We start from the raw sequence: 20,426 nt of genomic DNA, 5'->3' as shown, positions 1-20,426 counted from the left end.
CTTTTTTGCGAAAGTTCGTCCGTCACCTGTACTCCTTCGGGATACACCGGGAGATATGCGATTATTACGGTATGCAAATTTTCTTTCAACCCGTGCTTTTATAACGTTATAAAAGCGAAACGTACCTAGCGCTTTTAAAAAGTTAATCTTGAAAACTCCTCCGCCTTCGAACATTTCTCAACGTCCTCGTAAAATTTCAATTAAATTCCAGGAATCGAAGATAAACCAAGTTATCGTAATTATAAGTTTTGTGTAGATATTCTTTTTATTAAGATGAAATGGTTTATGTAAAAATATTCGTATGTTAAAATTCAGGTCGTCTCGAACGAAGGATTTTGACAATTCCCCCAGAATGCCGCTCGCAAAATTCAATTGTGCCGTCCTCTTTCGGAGGATAAGTGCCAGACGTATAAAATTAGTGTCCCGGAACCCCGAATTTCAGCATTCACCCGTCGTCTGTCCTTAACGACATCTGCGGATTGCCTTACCAAGAGATGAGGTAAAAGCAGAAACGTCAACAACTACTATTATCGCGAAAAAATTTAACAGCGACTCCGCGAAAAAGAGAAGCCTTATTAAATCTTATTGTTCCTTCTAAGTCGAAACTAATAAATTGTACCAATAACGGCGGAGGAGCCGGAAAACTTATTTAGCATCTCAATAGAAAACGATGAACGATGATCCAATTTATCTCCAAATAAATTGCCATCAATAAATTTTGGAACTTCAGCACACCTATTGGTACAAAAAAAAGTGACCGCAATAGAGAGGACCCGAGGACGGCCAATGGGGCAATAACTTGAGCACAATTGATGCTCGCGTAAATTTATTACTTCACTAGGATTGTAAATCAAAAAGGTTCCGTTCGCTTGCCCGAAAAAGAAGACAAACTGTACCTTATATATCATTGGGGTTATTGCATCGAGGTTATGTGCATTTTTCCTTCTGCTACTTCAAAAGAAATAATCATAAATCATAAGTAATCACACACTTGGTTAATGCACAGAAAATTATTTTGATTTTTATTACTAAATCATAAATCTAAAAAAAGAACCAGTTTAATTCTAACCTAACATTTTTAATATCTACATTTCTAGTAAACCTTATTGTTTCAAATCGCTTGTTAAAAAAAGCGTGTTAATAAACAATTTTTTAATAAACAAACCGTGTAAATTAAATGATAAGTTAATAAAAATAATAATAATAAAAACTTACATTGAAAATCTTCTTGTCACTTTGACAGTTGAAACTGACACAATGATATTGGATATTGGGATAAAATAAAACTTTAAATATAATAATTATTAATATTTAATTTATGATTTTTTAATATATGACTCATTTGGTTGTGTGATAATAAGAAACGGTAATAAATAAAAAGTTTGAAAATGATTTAATTCGTTATTATAAATATTAAAATCTTGTCAATCGAAATTAAAGATTTTTCTACCCCAAGTGCAATACTACCTTAGAGGGGTACCGAGTATTGATGTTAATTTTACTGCATTATGTGATAAAAAACGAATTAATTAATAAATAAAGTAAAGTGGATGAAATAGTCAGAAATCTAAAAGAAAAACCAGTTTAATTCTAACCTAACATTTTTAATATTTACATTTCTAGTAAAACTTATTGTTTCAAATCGCCGTTAACTTGTTAATAAACAATTTTTTAATAAACAAACCATGTAAATTAAATGATAAGTTAATAAAAATAATAATAATAAAAACTTACATTGAAAATCTTCTTGTCACTTTGACAGTTGAAACTGACACAATGATATTGGGATAAAATAAAACTTTAAATATAATAATTATTAATATTTAATTTATGATTTTTTAATATATGACTCATTTAGTTGTGTGGTAATAAGAAATGGTAATAAATAAAAAATTTAAAAATTGAAAATGATTTAAATCGTTATTATAAATATTAAAATCTTGTCAATCGAAATTAAAGATTTTCCTACCCCAAGTGCAATACTACCTTAGAGGGGTACCGAGTATTGAGGTTAATTTTACTGCATCATTATGTGATAAAAAACGAATTAATAAATAAATAAAGTAAAGTGGATGAAATTAAGGAAAGTGATTGATCGGAAAAGGATTGTGGAAAACTAATGATAGGTAATATAATTTATGAATTTTAATAATTAAATTTAAACAAATTTATGAATATAACCTATAAATTGGAACAGAAATACATAATATATGTATGTTAACTTATGGTATTATTATTATTAACAGTATATGAGGATCACTCCTCTAATTCCCTTATCTAAACTGTAAGGTAACGTTTAACAGTGGGATATCTCCGAAATGGATTTTAGATTTTACCTCTCCTATTCACCTAGTAGAACAGATAAGTTTGCAATTTAAGTGATTGAACTTTCTATGATTGCATTCCCGTTTTCATTTCCAACGTTGCAAAAAACGTATAACTTGATAACGTTAAAATAGTTCATAATGAGTATAAAACACAATTTTGAATATTAACGATTTATTTTTAAGCGGGGACGAAATAACACAGAAAATGGAACGAGAAATCTAATAATGTAGATGGAAACGCGACCTAGCAAACAGTACTAAGCCTTTATACACAGATTGAAAAAAGAGAACTTCATCTCTTTGTAATAAAAATGTAATTATAGTTGATAAAAATTTAATGTAAAACTGCGTCTTTAAATGCAAATGAAGGATATTTTCTTGATTAAGTGTGAGATGTAGAAAGTCTCTTTTGAAAGAATGCTGATTACATCTTACGTATCCATTCAAAAAATCGGATATTGAAACCATTAAAGTAAATCAAGCTCTAAAATCACGCTAACTGTAACGTGTAGACATCAATAAACTATGACGGTTAGATGATAGATTCTGGAAGTCAAGCATTATAGGAATTTAAATTTAAAACTTCTCTGATTTTCGACGATTCATATTGATGCAGATAGGTGGTAAAAGGTCTTATGTGGTCAACGTCATATTTCTAGGCAGTATTTGCTTTTATTTCTAGTATGGTAGTACTATACAGCCTGCGTTTTATGTAGTGAAAGTGGACTTCAATTAATACGTGTCACGGTCGTACACATCAAGTGTGACATTGATATATAATTAACTATTATAATCGATCGTTGATACATTGTATTTGATTACTGCGTATTGATTGCAGAGCCTCGACAATTGTATGCCTCGACAAAAAGATACAACAATACAGAAAAAATGATTTGTTGAGATGACTTAATCCGGCAAAATCAGATACTTTTAGTTTTAGATTAACTACAATTAATAGTATATCCACCGAAAACTAGTTCATTCTAAGAAAAATCTAAATTAAGGACTTACTATGAAGATAGAGATCTACTAAAATTTCCATCGAGATCTTTTCTTCATCGTCTAAAGTAAATTTTGGGGAACCGGATAAGGCAAAATTTAAATTCCGGACATCACTCGCCAATCTGCATATTTTAACTAGGCAGTGAATTCGCATGTGGAGTCCTCCGTCCCCTAAGGAAATGGGGTTGAAGAGGTGGATGAAAGAGAGGGGTGTTGTCCCCGCTAAAAGTAACTCGTACAAAGACGAGGCTACAAACAACACTTAATTGGGTGCGCTGAGAAAGGACGTGACTTAATCTAAGTTTTCTTGCCTGTGATTGGTGCAAAGCTCTCGTCTCAAAGATTTATGTGTGTGATTGAGGGGGCTTTTCACGAATTCAACTCTGGTTTGCGCCTCACCTTCTTAGATATCGCGTCGCGGAAGTAATTTTCTTTACAAATTGTTTTTCAAGTTCATTTATATTTTATGATTCTTTAAAATAAAAATCTCCAACTCGATTTGCATTTCATAATTCTTTTTCATCGAAAATTCTTATTGAACTAGTTTTCAACTTTTCCAAGAAAATAAATAATTCTCTCGTATTTACTTGAATACTCCCATTAGAGTTTAAAACGAATACAAGCAAAAAAAAATTAAATGAACCGAATGATTTTTCCTTTGGGTTTGTTTTTTAACCTACAAATTTTCCGCCCATTTAACGACTTCGTGTCGAACAGACATAATTCCTTCTCGTTATCTGGCAAGGATATCAAGGTGTTAAGCGCGCGGTTGTTATCCTTTGTAACAAGCTGTTTTGGTATTGTTCACTTATTGCGGTAAAGGTAGTTTCAAGGAGTTCTGATGATCTATTGAGGGTAATCAAAGATTGGTTAAGATATGAGTTTTCAATCAAGGTTAGTGCGGAAGAACTTAGAGGTTGAGTTCTAGTGGGTACTTAAATTGTATTTTTTTTTTGGCGTTATTTCGCGGTAAAGCTTTTAAGGTGATGCTTTTAAACCCCGTTAAAGGTCATATTTCTTCCATTACACGTTCACACACGAACGGCATTAACCTCTTGTGTTGTAAAATCGATAAGTTCCATACGCAATAGAGCCATATTATGGTTTATACGTAATGGAGAAGCGGAAACGTACCGCAGTGGTGTCAACATAGAAGCTTCCGTATGTCGATACAATGCATAATTGAGGTCTGAACGTGTCAATGTATCAATTAATCCCGCTTTGAATTATTTCAATACTTTTTTTGTTTTGGGGTGTTTGGGGAGCGTTTAAATAGGTTTGTGTCTTGTAAAAATTGATTCACGTTGAAAAGAATCCGTGTGCCGGGTGCGATGAAGGGCACCCGGAACTTTAAGTTAAAACTTAAGAATTTAGTGTGCTGAATCGAAATTTTGTAACCCTCGACGGAAAACTGTGGGGTTTACAACTTCCAATATCCACGACGAGAACTGAATTTTCGCAAGAATTCTTATTTATGTTCTTTCAAAATTGGATTTGCAAACTAAAAAATCTTTCATTGATTACAATCCTTGCAACAATAATTATTAAAAAGAATTTAACTCGAAGATTTTTAATTCATTTCCGGCACCTCCACCATTTTTAACGAAACTTTTATCCCCAATTAAAACTTTCTCATATTTTATTAAAGCTAAATGAGAAAAAAATTAAGATATTTTATCAACAAATTAATTTATGTTTCAATTTGGACAAAATAAATGAAGTATTGTTAAAACAACAAAAATTGAACGAATCTCTATGTTAAATTTACATTAAAATTGAAATCCGGCCCGGAAATGATTGGTTGAGTGATTAAAAATGGATTAAATTTAATGCGATTTCTACTATTATTTACTGCCCAACAGCATCAACCGTGTTCGAATTGAAGTTTAGCTGTCAACCTCGACGAAAATGAACTCGAAACGAATTTATTTGAGTTATAAAATCCGAATGTAACAATGGTAAATTTCCTTTATTTTAAATATAAAAACTTTTACCTGCAAAAATCGTAGTGAAAATGACGATCCATTTAAAAATCGATAACGAAATCATTGTTTGTTTGGAAATAATTGTCTTTAACACACCGAAAAGTTTATTTTCTTTAACGAAATAATAAAAAAAGTCACCCAACTAATACGCGATGTGTATTTTTAGCACGTACCAGGACAGACCTGCACCGAACGAACGATGACGCACCACTGTATTCGTCAAATTCGCGCTTGTAAAGGAAGTTAGAGACCGCCCCTTGAGTTTGCGCGAAAACCTTTGGCTTGTTTTATCAAAAACAAAACTACGTAGTGATAAGAAGAACAGAATATCAATATGAAGTGAGATAAAAGTAAGTATATCAAGAGATAGTATTATAATTATGCAAAAATTCCATCTGGAGATTTTGACGGAACTTGAATACTGAACAAATTTCGACTAATTTTAGTATTATGTGTGGTATTGGTTCTATCAAGAAAATAGCCAAAAGCAAAATTAAGAGTATTTATTAGAAACTGCTCTGAGAGCAGGGTACTCTTCTGCTAGCAGTGTCTACCCTTCTATATTAAGAATCCATTGACAATATTTAGATTTCTGTCAGTTTTTTATAGTCTACTATTAAAATTATCTAGTTTGGGTTAATATCTTATCTTCTCTAAGCAATATCTACTCTAATAACCACCAATATTTCGGCTCTTGCTAGCACTATCTAATGTTTTATAATGAGGATTTAGTTTTCTATTGGCAGTATAGTTATAGTCTTGCATGTCTACTTAGTCTTCTATGTGTAGTAATAAGCTCCCACATATACTCCGTCATGACAGGCATCTGCAGCAGCATTTTACAACTCAAGTATAGCAGCCGAAGTAAATATGCTCTAAATCATTCTATTCATTGGCAGTATCTAGACTTGTGCCAGCAACCTATAGACTCTGAAAGCAATATCTAGTTTTCTGCTAACAGTATCTAGTTTTTCATTTTCAATGTACTATAGACTTCAGCTAAACGATAGCCTTTTTGTCGCAGTATTTAATCATCGACTATCAACATTTAATTTCTATAAGACGAATGTAGTATTTTATATGTACTACCTACTCGTCTATTAGTGGTATTTAACCCACGGAAATCAAACTGTAATATTTTTCAAGTAATTTCTAGTGAACCGCTAATAGCATTTAGTCTTCTATAAAGATGATATAGAAAAAGGATACTGATTTTGCTATCAGTGTTATCTAATCTACAATACCTAATCTTATGCCAACAGTCAATCATCTATAAGAAGCATGAAGTCTTCCAATATCAGTATTTAGACTTCTATACTTCAGCAGTCTTTAATATATTTATATCAGCATTTAATCTTCGATTTGCAATAATTTGTATTGTATATACAATCATAAGAATTTGTATAATCTGGGATTTTAATGAAGTTAAAATAGATTTCGACAAAAATTTTACATTTATTGTTGCTGACATACTTGACACCATAACACATACTCTGGCTTCATGTCGTTCATGATTTTGATAAACATTCTATCGTTAGTAACAAACTGTTTATTTTGTTTGCTACTTTCGTAGCAATTTAGTCATATTGCACTTATATTTTATTTGCTACTTTTATTATTAATGCATAGGGAGAAGAGATGGTTCTGGTGTTGCATTCGGTGAGCAGTTTTGTGGACTCGAAGGATAAAACCAAGCTGCATGCCTACATCTTTCGAATGGTGTTTCTTCATTATGGTAAGTCCATATTATTACTATATTTATATTTGTCTCGAAGATTGTAATAAACGGCGAGAATTAATTAAGGGCCTATGGATATAAAGTGATTTCTGATCGAGTGATGCTTACTGTTTCGCAACTCTTTCGCAAGATTATCATGAAAAGTGTTAACATACAAACATGCGTAGAGTCAAGTCAATCTTGGTACAGCCCACAACCTCATCTTAGTGAGATTACCCCAAAAATCCTTTCATTCATATTCCAACCATAGATCTCGTATTCCCTAGAGTCTAGTTTTAAATGACGTAAAGTAAATTAAGATATCAAATTTATATTATTATACAAATTTTAGAAGCATTAAAAATGAACAATGTAAACATAATATTACTAATTTAATATAACCAAGTTTGTGTTAACAAAGAAAAAATCCAAAATTAATATAAATCTAGGGAAAAAATTTAATAACTTCGTTTGACCAGGGCAAAAAGGGGGTTATCGCTTTCATATCCTGGGGTGATTCTTAAAAGCGAAATAAACCGCGAAATGTACGGCGGGGGTATAAAGAATGGATGAATTTTAAGGGTGGTATAAATCGCGAGTCCGGAATATGGTAATGAACCCGGGGAAATAAGGTTCTGTGTATAAAATTATGTTTGCAGTACCGCGGAAGTTTTCTCGCGACGAATTGTGCCGCTTTACCAGGGCTACCAATCGTCACGGGACTATATTTTATGCATGCGCTTTAATCAGAATGGTCGCTAACTTCCTCTCACCGTAAGGGAAGATTGGTTAAATTACGGTTTCTTCGCAATTTTATACTCAAATCAATTTTTAAATAATATGTGGATAACAAATACGAAGTTTAAAAGAAAAAAAGATATCTAACTCGTATGATTTACTCCCCAAATCTCATACATAAACCATACCTATATCAATTCCAGGCAGTAATACCTCAGCTTTTAGGTGAAATTGAATTTTATAATTCGTATGAATATAAATCTGAGAAGGCCCTTTTCAAATAAAAAAAGAGAAAATGAGACAAAAAAACGGGGAGAAATTTCCACGAAAATATCGCACAAATTTGCGATTCTTTTACTCATCTCATTTAATTAATTTTGTATGTACATTTTTGGGTTCATTTCCGTTTTGGAATTTGTATTTGAAATTTCGTTGTAAATTTCCGTAATTCAATTGATTGTTGGTGTTGTTTTGAAAGCATGGAACTTCTACCTAATAATTCGAATGTTTTTCGAAAATATGGGTCAACTTTAGAAATTGCAAAACAAACGGTTTTATGGGATAACAAAAACGCAAAAAAAAATTCAATTTGGTATTGCAGTTCTGTTTGTTACAACGCATACCTAAAATTCTTTATGCTAATGATGAAAAAACGGATATTTGAATTGTTGAGTGATTACTTTGTAGGTTATTCGAAGAGTTAACCATTATTAATTAAATACTTGCATAAAAGATTCCATCATGAGTATCTGCAGAAGAAATATTGCGACTATTTGCAGATCGATTTGAAAAAGCACGCGTCTTAATGGTTGTCCTAAAACTACTTGCTGTATGATGCATGATTTTAGGAAAGAATGCTTCGTCAATCGAGATTGCCACGTCTCTATAAACTAAAGGTAACCTAAAATCTATACCTGATACCTTACCAAAAGACTAATAATTATTGCTATCAGAAGATTAAATACTGCTAGTAAAAGACTAAAAACTGCTTGGAAAGAGGAAATATTTTTCAAAAAGTTACCTACTGGTTCTAAAATGCTAGATACTGCAGAAAAATAGCTCAACTTACTTGGAAAAGGCTGGATGCTGTTTTCAAAATAATACCTACTGCTTCCAGAACTCTAAACACTACTGTTAAGGGTTTTGACCTACTTGGACAGGCGGAATATTGCTTTCAACACTACTTATTGCTTTCAAAGACTTTAATAATTGTTTGGAAAAGAGATATGCTTTCCAAAAAGCTACCTACTGCTTCCAGAATGTTAGATACTGCTAGAAAAGACTAATAACTGCTTGGAAAGAAGAGATATGCTTCCAAAAAAGCTACCTAATGCTACCAGAATGCTAAATACTACTGTAAATGGCTAATAACTACTTGGAAATAAGGGATATGCTTTCCAAAGAAGGTACCTACTGCTTCCAAAATGTTAGATACTGGTGGAAAAGATTACGATCTGCTAGAGGAAGACTAGGACTAACACTAGACCTGGAACTAGCAACATTCGGGTTTAGCCGTCTTAAGAGACGTGCGGCTAAACCCGAATGTTTCTAGTTCATTTATATTTAAATATACTGAGATAATATTAATAAAATAACTTAAAAATATTTTGTCCGTTATATCCAAAATTCGTTCTGACTTGTTATATCGAAGTTTTACTGTAATGTTAAGTTTACATTGTTCTTTTTTTGTAATTTTTTTTTAAATGGTCGATAAGGAACAAGTCAAGTTTAAATATTAGCAGAACGTTCATTGACGTACCCAACCCGCACTTTGTCTTTAATATTAATCGTCTTAAATGGAACTTCAGTTAAAGCTTTCGCCGGTTAAAGCTTCGCTTCAACGTTAACGTCTACCATCCGCTTCACGGAACTTAATTCATCTCCCATTTTTCTATCCTTCATCGGATGCATTCTTTATTAATTAATTATTAATTATAACTAAGTGTAACGGGAGATAATCTTACGAAAATGGTATTATTAAAGTTATAAATGATTAATGAAATTCAAGAATAAATTTAATACATATGTTATTAAAACGTTGTGGGGGTGAAATTTTTATTTCTTCATTTGCATTCGAACAAAGTACACCGTGTTATTGTTCCAACCCAAGATATTACACAGAAATATTTCATATTAAACATTCTTCGTCCTCGGAACAATAAACATCATTATCTTGTAATTCCTGTTCATTCCCACGTGTCGGATCGTGTGCATGACGCGGTTCATTTACCAGTCACGACACAACAACCCGCATTCTACCAACACACACACTCTGTTTATCTTCTTAAATATTTCAAACTAACCATCTGTTTGTGGTGTAACACCACATTAATAAATTATTCACGTGAAGAGCCAAACGTATAAAATAAAATGATCTAGGATAGCTACCTAATTATTTCGAGAAATCCCAAGCAATCCTACCAATTATATTTTAACCCCTCGTCTTGGTAATTCCGTGACGAAATTATCGCTCGACGGTCTTTAACCCACGAAAATAAACCAATTTTAAGTAAGTTTCGTTCTAACCACCCCTTTGAAAAGGGGGCCCCGACGACAATTATTATTCTACCCGAAAGCTTCCACTTCGGGCCCTCTGTGTATCATTCAATTCGCCCGAATCGTGACCGGGATCGTCGGGGGTAGATTTCCACCCTTCGGCTTCCGCTACCGTCGTCGTCGCCGCCGCCCCCCTCCTCAAGCAATAATTCTACACAGTGGCGCCAGACAGTCGTCCGTCTGGGAGGGTGAGCAATCGCAAAAGTGCACCAATAACAGCTACACCCGCGAAGAAGCGGTTTTCTGTTTAAGAGGAGGAATAGGGATGGAGATTCGGGGGTGGCAATTTTAAGCGAACTGCTTTGAATATTTACGCGAATTCGTTAGCCGTTCAGGTATGTCGTAACGGGGTGTTTTATAGCTAACTGCCGTTTCCCGGTTTCTGTGGCGCCGTAAACAGCTGGGGTAGTAAATTTTTGGGGGGCGGTTCGTGTGTCGAAATGACACCTCTTACTAAACGTAGTTTTGGCGATTCATAAAACGAATAGAAAAATAGATTTATGAACCACTCGTATTGTATACAGGGTGTTATCCCTTTATGTTCACTTTAAATATAATAAACTTCATGTTTTATGGTTGCAATATATTCTGGACTTTTTTATTAAATATGAGAAGTGCTTCGTATTACTCAAGGTTTGAAAAATCTTTAATTCAGGATATTGAACCTGGCTACCTAATGCGTATCTATTCTATCTGCACTTTTATACAGCAACTCTTTCTAAATCCCTAAGTCAACTAAAAATTAAATATGCAAAATCACCAGTCACATAACAAACTGAAATGAAGTATGAACTTCAGATCTGCACTGCAGAAAATGAAATATTCTGTCTAATTGGAGTTATAGGATGCATTTTGTGTAGATATGGTATAATTTGCAACAAAGTATTTTGGAATACCAGCAAAACTAACTAAATTAGTTATGTTAACTATGAGTGGGACTGACAATCAAGTTAAAATCCGATATAAGCTTACAGATAGTTTTATTAGTCAGGGGTTGAAGCAAAATAACAGTTTGGCGCCATCCAATGCTCAGTCAGCAGCTATAACGATACTTGCCAGTGTACATCTATAGTTTATATACAGTCTATATAGATATATAGTTTTCAATATATGTTATATGTGACTTGCAGTATTTAGATGTAGCTATGCTTTGTAATCCACAGTTAGGATTAACATTACACTATGTAGCGGTACTCTGCACTATAACTTCCTACAGCTATGATTTGCAACATACAGTACACCTATAATATACAGGTTGATTAAGGTTAGATAATACATGAAAAATTAAGATGAATAGTCTTAATACACATCGGGTCGCAAATGCCGCCTTAACGAGATATAGCGGGTCAAAGTTTCTTTAAAATTAAACATTATCTGCAATAAAAAGCCCTTATTAAAAAATATTTTCAACGCCACTGCTGATTTTGTTAAACGGGCAGTATTTACGTGTAATTTTCTTGTTCGTAATGTATCAATGCTTGTTTTTTACTTCATTCGGGCATCTTTAACGTGTAAAGCGTCTTTATTTGTTTCTCCTATCTTTCTAGCTTCTATCTAGCATTTAAATTGATTCCATGTTTTGGTTGTAGCTCTACATTATAGCTCCATAATTTCTTTATGATTTTATTTTCTTGCCCTGAGCAATTATGAAACTAGGAAAGTTTTCCTTTTATTTGGTAAATATTTAACATTTCCATCTTGCTTTATTGCTTTCCTGTCATTGGTCACCATGACTTTACGGACATACTGTGTTCGTAATAAGATAGATATTTATATCCAAACGCCATGTCTTCTTTCAAAACTAATACCTTTCGTGCGTATGCTATATCTTGCTTGATTCTGTACTAAGAAGATTTTCTTACAGCCACTCGAAACTTCAAGTAGTTGTTACGAAGTTGTCTCCGAAAGTGTGTTATGTAAAAAATCGTGCCTTCTAGAGCTGGGTCGAATCTTTCTGGTCTCCTTGTTACTAAGATACACGAGATCCCTAAAAGAATAAATAAAGAATCCATAAATTGTAATAAAAATTTAATTTATTCAACAAAAAGAAATTAAAAAAATATTTTAATTTAACAACAACCCTTAAAGCCGCTTTTGTCGTGTTTATTTTTTACTTCCTTAAGAGCCATTAATAAGGTCAAGACTCGGGGTAACGTTAAGGGGTTACGCTTCGGTTAAGGGTTATACGTGCCATCCTCAATGCGGCAACTAACCCCTAACCCCTCGTAACCCGCGCCACCTAGCGAAAACAATTGCCCGCACGTTCGTCCACTCCCGGCGTATAAATCGCCCTATAGCCATTTATTTAGGGGGGTTCTCGCCTTTTGTTTTACCACCGCCAGGAACAGTTGATCTAATTGTGCCTAAGAAGCATTCATTATGACCCAGCATAAGATAATAGAGGATTGTGGTTTTAGTTAGAAATTACATCTAAAATAATGTTTCATTGTTAGAACTTAAAAAAATAAGAATAGGTCCATTAAGAATCTTTTTTGAATCTTAATAGTTAGAAGTAGAATAAAAAGGCAAGTGAATTACAAAAGAAAACAGTTCCACCCCTCAAGAACAATAGGCCTGAAAATGACAAACGATGCTTTGGTTACGCTTCTAGAAGTACCCCTAGCAAACATTAATATCAATTTTGCATTGCGTATATCCTCCTTTAGTCCTTTTGCTACGTCATTGTTTACCGTTTTTGTTATAAAAAGAAGAACCAAACCTTTTCGTGGCGTGTTCACGTGATAAAAAGATTAAAAAAACAATCTCGAGTTTTAATAAAGGTAATGTGCTTTTTCCCTTGTATTTAAAATATTTCGCCCATTTTTTTCCAAGTTTTTCCTCTGTTGTTGTCTTTGTGGTTTTATAACCAGGGAAAAACGTATGCTCGAGCCCTCATTTCCTTTGTTTACTTTGGTAATATATGTTGACGCACACCTTGATACGTGTACGTTCAAAAACAACGTTGACCTTTCTAGATTAAATTTTAAAAATGTGGCCGAAAATTGATTTGATCTCGGTAGAAAGACCGCGTTATCGGTTTATGCCACAAATTAAACTCACAACCTATTTTCTCGTATACGCGAAGCCAAAGGAAAAAAGTCCTGTACACACGGATGGGTAATTCAGGCAGTTTTTTTTAATTCCTTTTCATCTCTGTAATCCTTTCAGCGTGTACCGGATTATGCATACCGGGGGTAAAAACATAACTGCCAGCAGGCTACGCCCAACCACTTTTTTTTCCTACCTGTCATGCTTGCACATGTTTGTCTATGAACGGCTTATTGTAGCTGCTCGTTAAATGGATAGGGAATATAGGACGTTTTTTTTCAATACCATCACGGTGATCATATGTTTTGTCAATAAGAATAAATGATAGATTATAAGTAATAATAAGAAGTTATAATGTTAAAAATTAATGAGTATTTTCCAAGAGTCTTATGGAGTAGTTCCTTTCGATGTTGTTTCTCACTCCCCAAACTATATTCGTCACACAATTTCCTATCTCTTTGGAAAAGGATCTTTGGGCATCTTGTGTTGAGTGGCGATGTGATGCAGTTTTGTAGGTACCTATTAATATGCATTTTCTTTTTTCTGGTACACTCTGCGTTTAAGTTATCCATTATTAGTCCTGGTGCCAGATACATCGAGGTAACTAGTTATCCCTTATTTTAAGATGTATTTTGAGATGGCAAAAGTTTAATTAATAGTCTTTTGGAAACAGTATATAGTCATTCCAAGCAAATGCTAGTTTCTCCCAGCAGTATTTAGTCTTCTCCAAGATCTGCAAGCAGTAAGTAGTCGTATGGAAGCAGTATCTCGTCTTTCCAATCAGTTTGTAGTTGTTTGTTAGCACTATCTAGTCTTCTCCTAGCAGATTGTAATCTTTTCCACCAATATCTAACATTTTAGAAGCAGTAGGTACCATTTTTGGAAAGCATATCCCTTATTTCCAAGTACTTATTAGCCATTTCTAGTAATATTTAGCATTTTGGCAGCATTAGGTAGCTTTTTGGGAAGCATATCTCTTTTCCAAACAATTATTAAAGACTTTGAAAGCAATAAGTAGTGTTGGAAGCAATATTCCGCTTGTCCAAGTAGGTCAAAACCTTTGACAGCAGTGTTTAGCGTTCTGGAAGCAATAGGTATTATTTTGAAAACAGTATCTAGCCTTAAGCAGTAGGTAACTTTTTGAATTTTTTAATTTTATTAGTTATAAACAAGTTTTAATTAGTTAATAAATTATTCCTAAAACATACAACCGACGGGTTGAAGGAGTCGTCGTGATCCGCAACAATTATACATTTATTTAATGATCTACCGCTACCGTGAAACGACTATATACAAATGTTTGCTTTCTTGTTTACATTAATAATTACAACGGGAGCGGGTGAACGACAGAAATAAGAACGCCAGAACGGTTTAATTTCTACCTCTTAAAGATTTAAATAGGGAAATGCAATTAAACTTTTCTAATTTAAAATTGTACACGGTTTCATTTAATTTTTTTATAATTCATGTGAAAACGACATTTCTAAGAAGTTTTCTTTCTTATTAATATTCCAGTTCTAAAAAGATGAATACAAAACCCACTTTATTGTATTCACTTCATTGAAACCCACAATGTGACTACAATACCCATCCATATTAAAAGATTTTCACTGTAGCCCGTTCGGACGACGTCTTGAAATTTTCTGAGGTGAATTTTCAAAGGTTTGATTCTAAAGCTAACAATACCCTCAACGAAAGCCACTTTCCGAAAAGCCAGCTTCTAACCGGAACTCGAAACGAGCGTAACATAAAAATAGGAAGCCAATGATACCCGGAGATACAATAAGTATTTTAAATTCAAGTTCAATAAGATTTATTTGTATTAATTTCGAAACTATGTTTAGCTAAAATCTATTAAAATCAAGTTTAAAGCGGTTTGGGTGTAATCAATCTTATCCATGAGGTTACTCCCCCTTTGGATGCTTCCCTGTAGTTGAAATTGATGGTTTCGCAAAACTTTCTGGGGATAAGTTATCTCAGGTTTAATTGTATCTCGTTTAATAACGAAAAGAATTTGGTATGTAAAAAAATTCGATTAAACCCAATGAAATTCGATTGGTTCTTGTAAATTGGGGGGTGATAAAAAGTGCTGTAAGCAATTAACGAATCAATTATTCCCTCGGACGCTGGAAAACTGGTAACCTCCGGGCCGTATTTATGTGAAGATTTGTCCAGTTTAACCAGCGAATTGGGGGAAAAACCTTCGCAAAACAAACCGGAAAATTGTGATTTATTTGTTTTGTTCCGTTAAAAAGAGTCTGCAGCTGTAAAAACATGACACCGCGTTAGCAACTTTAACTAGTCGACGAACAAAAAATAACAATATAAATTTTCATTTTAAATTGCGCTAATTTCTCAACACGATATTATGCGATGAAATCTCGTTTACACCTCGCATCTCCAGGTTTATGCACTGGCAATTTGTTGTTTCGTCACGGATACGCGAGCTTTATCGAGCAACGGTCGTCGTTAATGCTCCATTTCAACAACAACCCCGAAATTCAGCTAAAGTTTCCGCTCCGCGCCATATTCACCACCTCTTCCTCCTTCTGCTTCCCGAGTATGTGTACTAAACATTTGTATCGCAAACTCATTATATTATTAACTGAGGTTTGGTTTAGTGCAGGTTCGTCGACTTGCCTGCAAGTTGGAAATTCCTATTTAGCGATGGTAAATGGCTTTCCTAAGGGCGTGTTTGTACTCTGCGTGGATACACCTAAACAAATATGCAGGAAATTGTGTGTATAATATAATATCTCGACTTTAATTACGGAATCTTTCGTTTATTTTTAACAATTATTTTTATCTTCTTCTTCTACTTTCGATTAGGGATGCGTTTCTGTTTGTCAAACCTCATGTTTGGACTTTAATGCGCAGATGAGGAGATCCAGATCTCTACCCATCTCTTGGGCGGTCGTCTTTGTGAACTTTTTCCTTACTTGTCCATACATGCATATTCTGGCCAATCTCCTCTCATCCATTTCTTCCACATGCTATTTCCACCTTTTCTTGCATACTTTTCGTCCCCTTTCTCACGTAGTGGCGTATCTGACATGCACACAATTTTACAGGAGATGCAAAAAACTAAAACTCTATAACCATAACTTATTAAAACACAAGTAATAATAAAGATGAGGTTATTAAATTTGGACAACAGGATTTAGCAGGTTGCTATTAAAGATGTCTATGTCAAATGGGAAATATAACCCATAATTTATTCTTTTTTTGTTAAAAATATGCAGTTACGTCAGTACGTGACTTTGCACCAGATTCATTATATCAGATACGCCATAGACTATTTCCCTTTATGAAAATAAATTACACTATTTATACGAGGTTTTATTGTGAACTAATTCGGAATATGCAAAAATATTTATCTATAATAATAATTAATTATAATTAAAGATTAAAAAATGTTCATTAGATACCTAATTAAAGTTTATTCTAAACAGAAACAAGAATTAATGAAAAACGAACTCAAAAACTCAATTATTTTTTTCATGAGGTAAATTAAAAATAAATTGTTGACATTCTGGAATGCGGATGGAACTGGATGGTTTCCTCTACATAACGAAACAAGATCATCAAATTTCTTTCTTGAAATATTTATTGGGTGTTTATTCAAAGCAGCGACAGGGAAATCCAAAGGGTTCTTGAGTAAACGTTTGAGACGAATGCAGTCGTAAGTATTCTCAAGATGACTAGTTTTAAGAAACAACTTATCAGGTTCAGTTTTTCGCACTTGAATCTCCTTAATATCAGTCCATTTTATGCGTTTACCAGATTCGGATATTTTCACATTTAATATTCGAATTTCTTTCGAAAGAACTTTGAAATCCTTGAAATCTTTGTATGTCATTGGAATGACGTTATAAGGAGACTTTTTTCGTGCTAACCGAATCACTGGGTGTAACTGTGAAGGCATAAATATACTGCCAGCTGTGGCAATAGCCTTAGAGATTGCACTATGAGCAGAATCGCCTTCGTTCTGACCATGGTTAGTTTCGAAATAGCTTAGAGTAATTTCGGTCAACGCTGAAAATTTGTTAACTGCGTACATCAGCATTGCTGCAATTATAGAGTTTTTATTTTGCCCATAACACCCATCAGAGAAAAGGTTCGCTTTCACTATTTTTTGTTTTTCACTGTATTCTTCTAAAGTCTTGAAAATGCAAATAGCGATTTCCGAAGAACCCCTTCTACTAGCTGTTTCATCCAAAAAAAAACAATTACAGTCTTTATTTGCAATATTATAAACAGTAAAATTAAATGTCGATAAGCGGCTTTTATAAAATATGGCACTTTCTTTGGATATGGGGACGTATATAACTTGTTGAAGGTCGAAAACAGCACATAAAATGTACGGATTTTCTTGAGCTTCAGATTTAAAGCTGCTTTCTTTGCACGAACGGCTGTTTTTTCTGCAGTATGAAGATTATACCTTTCTCTCAGATTCTCTTTCACACTTTCATCACCCTCGTGAAAAGTAAAACATAATGAACATTGGTCTTTTTTAGGGCTACTAAACGATAAATTTTGTTGTTTGAAGACTCTTCGATAAGTAGCATAACTAGGTACTCCATGGTTTCGTCCCTGTTTTTCTAATTCTTCCACAAAGAAGGTGTACATTTTACTCAAACTTAAGTCTGGGTGAAGATATAATTTTGATGTCTTCGCCCTACAGAAATGTGACTCCATCCGTGGAAATTTGTCTATTTGCTGTTTAATCTCAATTAGCATTTTAGATTCTTTTATTTTATGTTCACGTTGTCTTTGCCTTCCTCCTCGTTTTTCGTTTTCTAAAACACCAGTGTCGGTTACTTTATTCAGGGCTGTTCTGCACATTCTTTCAGATATGCCTAGGGTACTTAAGAACATTTTTTTGCAGACAACGTGAGGCTTCTTATCCATGCTCAGTGCGTATTTCAAGGTATATTTTCTACGTGATTCATTTTTCGTTGTTGTTCGAAACATATTTGAGACCTTAATATGTCTTATTAGAAATTCACGCTGTAGGTGAAGGTTACCAAGTGCAAAAAAATCAGTGAATATGCATTTTCTCTGTTCTTCACTTATTTCGCAACACTCCTTACCCTTTGCTTTACATACTACACTGTCACACCGTGTTTTCATGGTTCTAGCAGGAACTATTTTCTTTGTAGTAGAGCTGATGTACTCCTTACCTGAGAAAGAAATTTAAGAAGGTACTAGTGATATACCGGTAATATTGTTTTTCAAGATATACCTAAATTCCTCTGTTTTTTAGCAAATTTTTGCGCATTACTTCGTTGAGTTCGAGGTGTAACCTCTTCTCTATCCTCTCCTTCAACTACAAATTCCTCTTGGATACATTTTTGCTCTTTGCCATGCTCACAAGAATCTCTCTCCTCAATAAAATGACGGAAACACAAAAGAACTTCGCATCGCTGGCATGCCGCAAAAACTTCTCCTGTGCATTTGTGAGCTTCACAGATTCCAAATGGAGGGTCATCATCAGAATCATATATAGGAAATTCACTGATATCATCGCAGCTGTCGATTGGGTTAGTCCTTTCAGTCTCTTTTAAATTTATTGTATTTTGTGTTTGCTTTAGATTAGCTAGTGGTACATCATCTTCTGAATCAAAACTATGTGAATCCTCAGAGACCGTCTGAATGTCCAGAACTTTCCCGTAATACCACTTTTTAACGTAACACATCTTCACCGAACATCCCACTGTTAAATTTTTACAGTTTACGGTTTGTAATTCATTAGCAGCAACCACATTTTTACTATTGTCTCGCCACTGTACAAGTACATCCATTTTTTAATTTTATTATCAAAAAACACAGAGCACAATATGAGCGCAAATTACACCGTGAACACAATTGAACACAATATCAACAATCGTATGACAGATACGCCATATTTATGCTGTTGGCCAATTAAGCATGCTAGATTCACACATACCGTCGTAACTGACATACGTCAGTACGTGAGAAAAAATTAAAAAATATTAACACATACGACAGTACAAGATTAACGAATTCCTAGTATTGTGTTGGGAATTCAGATACGCCACTACGTGAGATGGTGTGAACGCTTTAAACTTACTTACTGCCGGTATATCTCATTTTTTGCTAGATACGTCACTACGTGAGAAAGGGGACGTTTTGTTCATTTTACTATATCCTATATGTTACATCTTTCTTTGATAGAGGTGTCGGTCCACCTATCTCGTAGTGTCACATTCAACATGGATCTCAAGACTTTCATCTCCATCACCCTCATTATCTGTTTAGACTTCTTTGTTTCTGCTGTCCTTTCGGTCCAATATATTAGTATGGATTCTACCAAAGCTTTATATATTTTCATTTTTCCACGATTCCACGAGGATCTGAATGACTTTTCACCGAGCAAGGTTGATTGGTCCGCCATTAATGAATTAATTAATCTCCGATTTTATTTATTTAAAGTTAAATAATTCAAAAGGAGCGATTTAGTCCTCACATTTAATATTGAAAGAGTTTCTCTTCCGAGAAAAGCTAGTAATTTGGTAAATTTTACATGAACTTTCACCAACAAGCAACTCTATTGAATCCAGAAACTTCGAAATTGCTTCTAACTTATCAAACTTCCTACAGTTATGCATCTATTTCCGATTTAAAGGGAAAAAATAACTTATATTTCGTATTAATAATAGCTAAATCAATGTCATCCTTTTTAGGAGGTACCAATTTATCTGTCAATAAAGTGGTAAAAACGCCCTCATAAAAATATTATAAGTAGTTAATGGAAACGTCCATGAAATATCTCATGGAAGAATAATTTGGTTAAGTTCAATGTTTCGATCATGATTTGGGATTTTCCTTTGGGACCATCCATCATTTGAAATTGTCGATAACCCGCAATTTCGAAGAAACTTTATCCATAACGGTGTTGTTGTTGGTGAGCAAGTTCGCGATACGTAATAGAAACAATAACTTCCGAATCGAAAAGAACACCGCGACTTTAAAATCGATTTCGTTGAATTTTTTTTGTTATTTTTCGACATGAAATGAATTCGAACATAA

The 20,426-nt window shown here is 33.8% G+C and overlaps 1 protein-coding gene across 1 annotated transcript in view; it reads right to left on the bottom strand.

Moving 5' to 3' along the window:
- Positions 1 to 5,506, bottom strand: part of LOC111426706 (fasciclin-3-like) — a 78,799-nt gene extending 73,293 nt beyond the window's left edge. The window contains exon 1 of the mRNA XM_023061357.2: positions 5,324 to 5,506. Within this exon, the coding sequence (XP_022917125.2) occupies positions 5,324 to 5,378 (55 nt within the window). The 5' untranslated portion in view covers positions 5,379 to 5,506. The remainder of the gene's footprint in view (positions 1 to 5,323) is intronic.
- Between the last annotated feature and the right edge of the window lie 14,920 nt (positions 5,507 to 20,426).

Source organism: Onthophagus taurus, chromosome 5 (assembly GCF_036711975.1).
Source record: "Onthophagus taurus isolate NC chromosome 5, IU_Otau_3.0, whole genome shotgun sequence".
Taxonomy (NCBI): domain Eukaryota; kingdom Metazoa; phylum Arthropoda; class Insecta; order Coleoptera; family Scarabaeidae; genus Onthophagus; species Onthophagus taurus.
The sequence above is the reverse complement of the archived record's forward strand: the minus strand, read 5'-3'. Positions and strand labels throughout refer to the sequence as shown.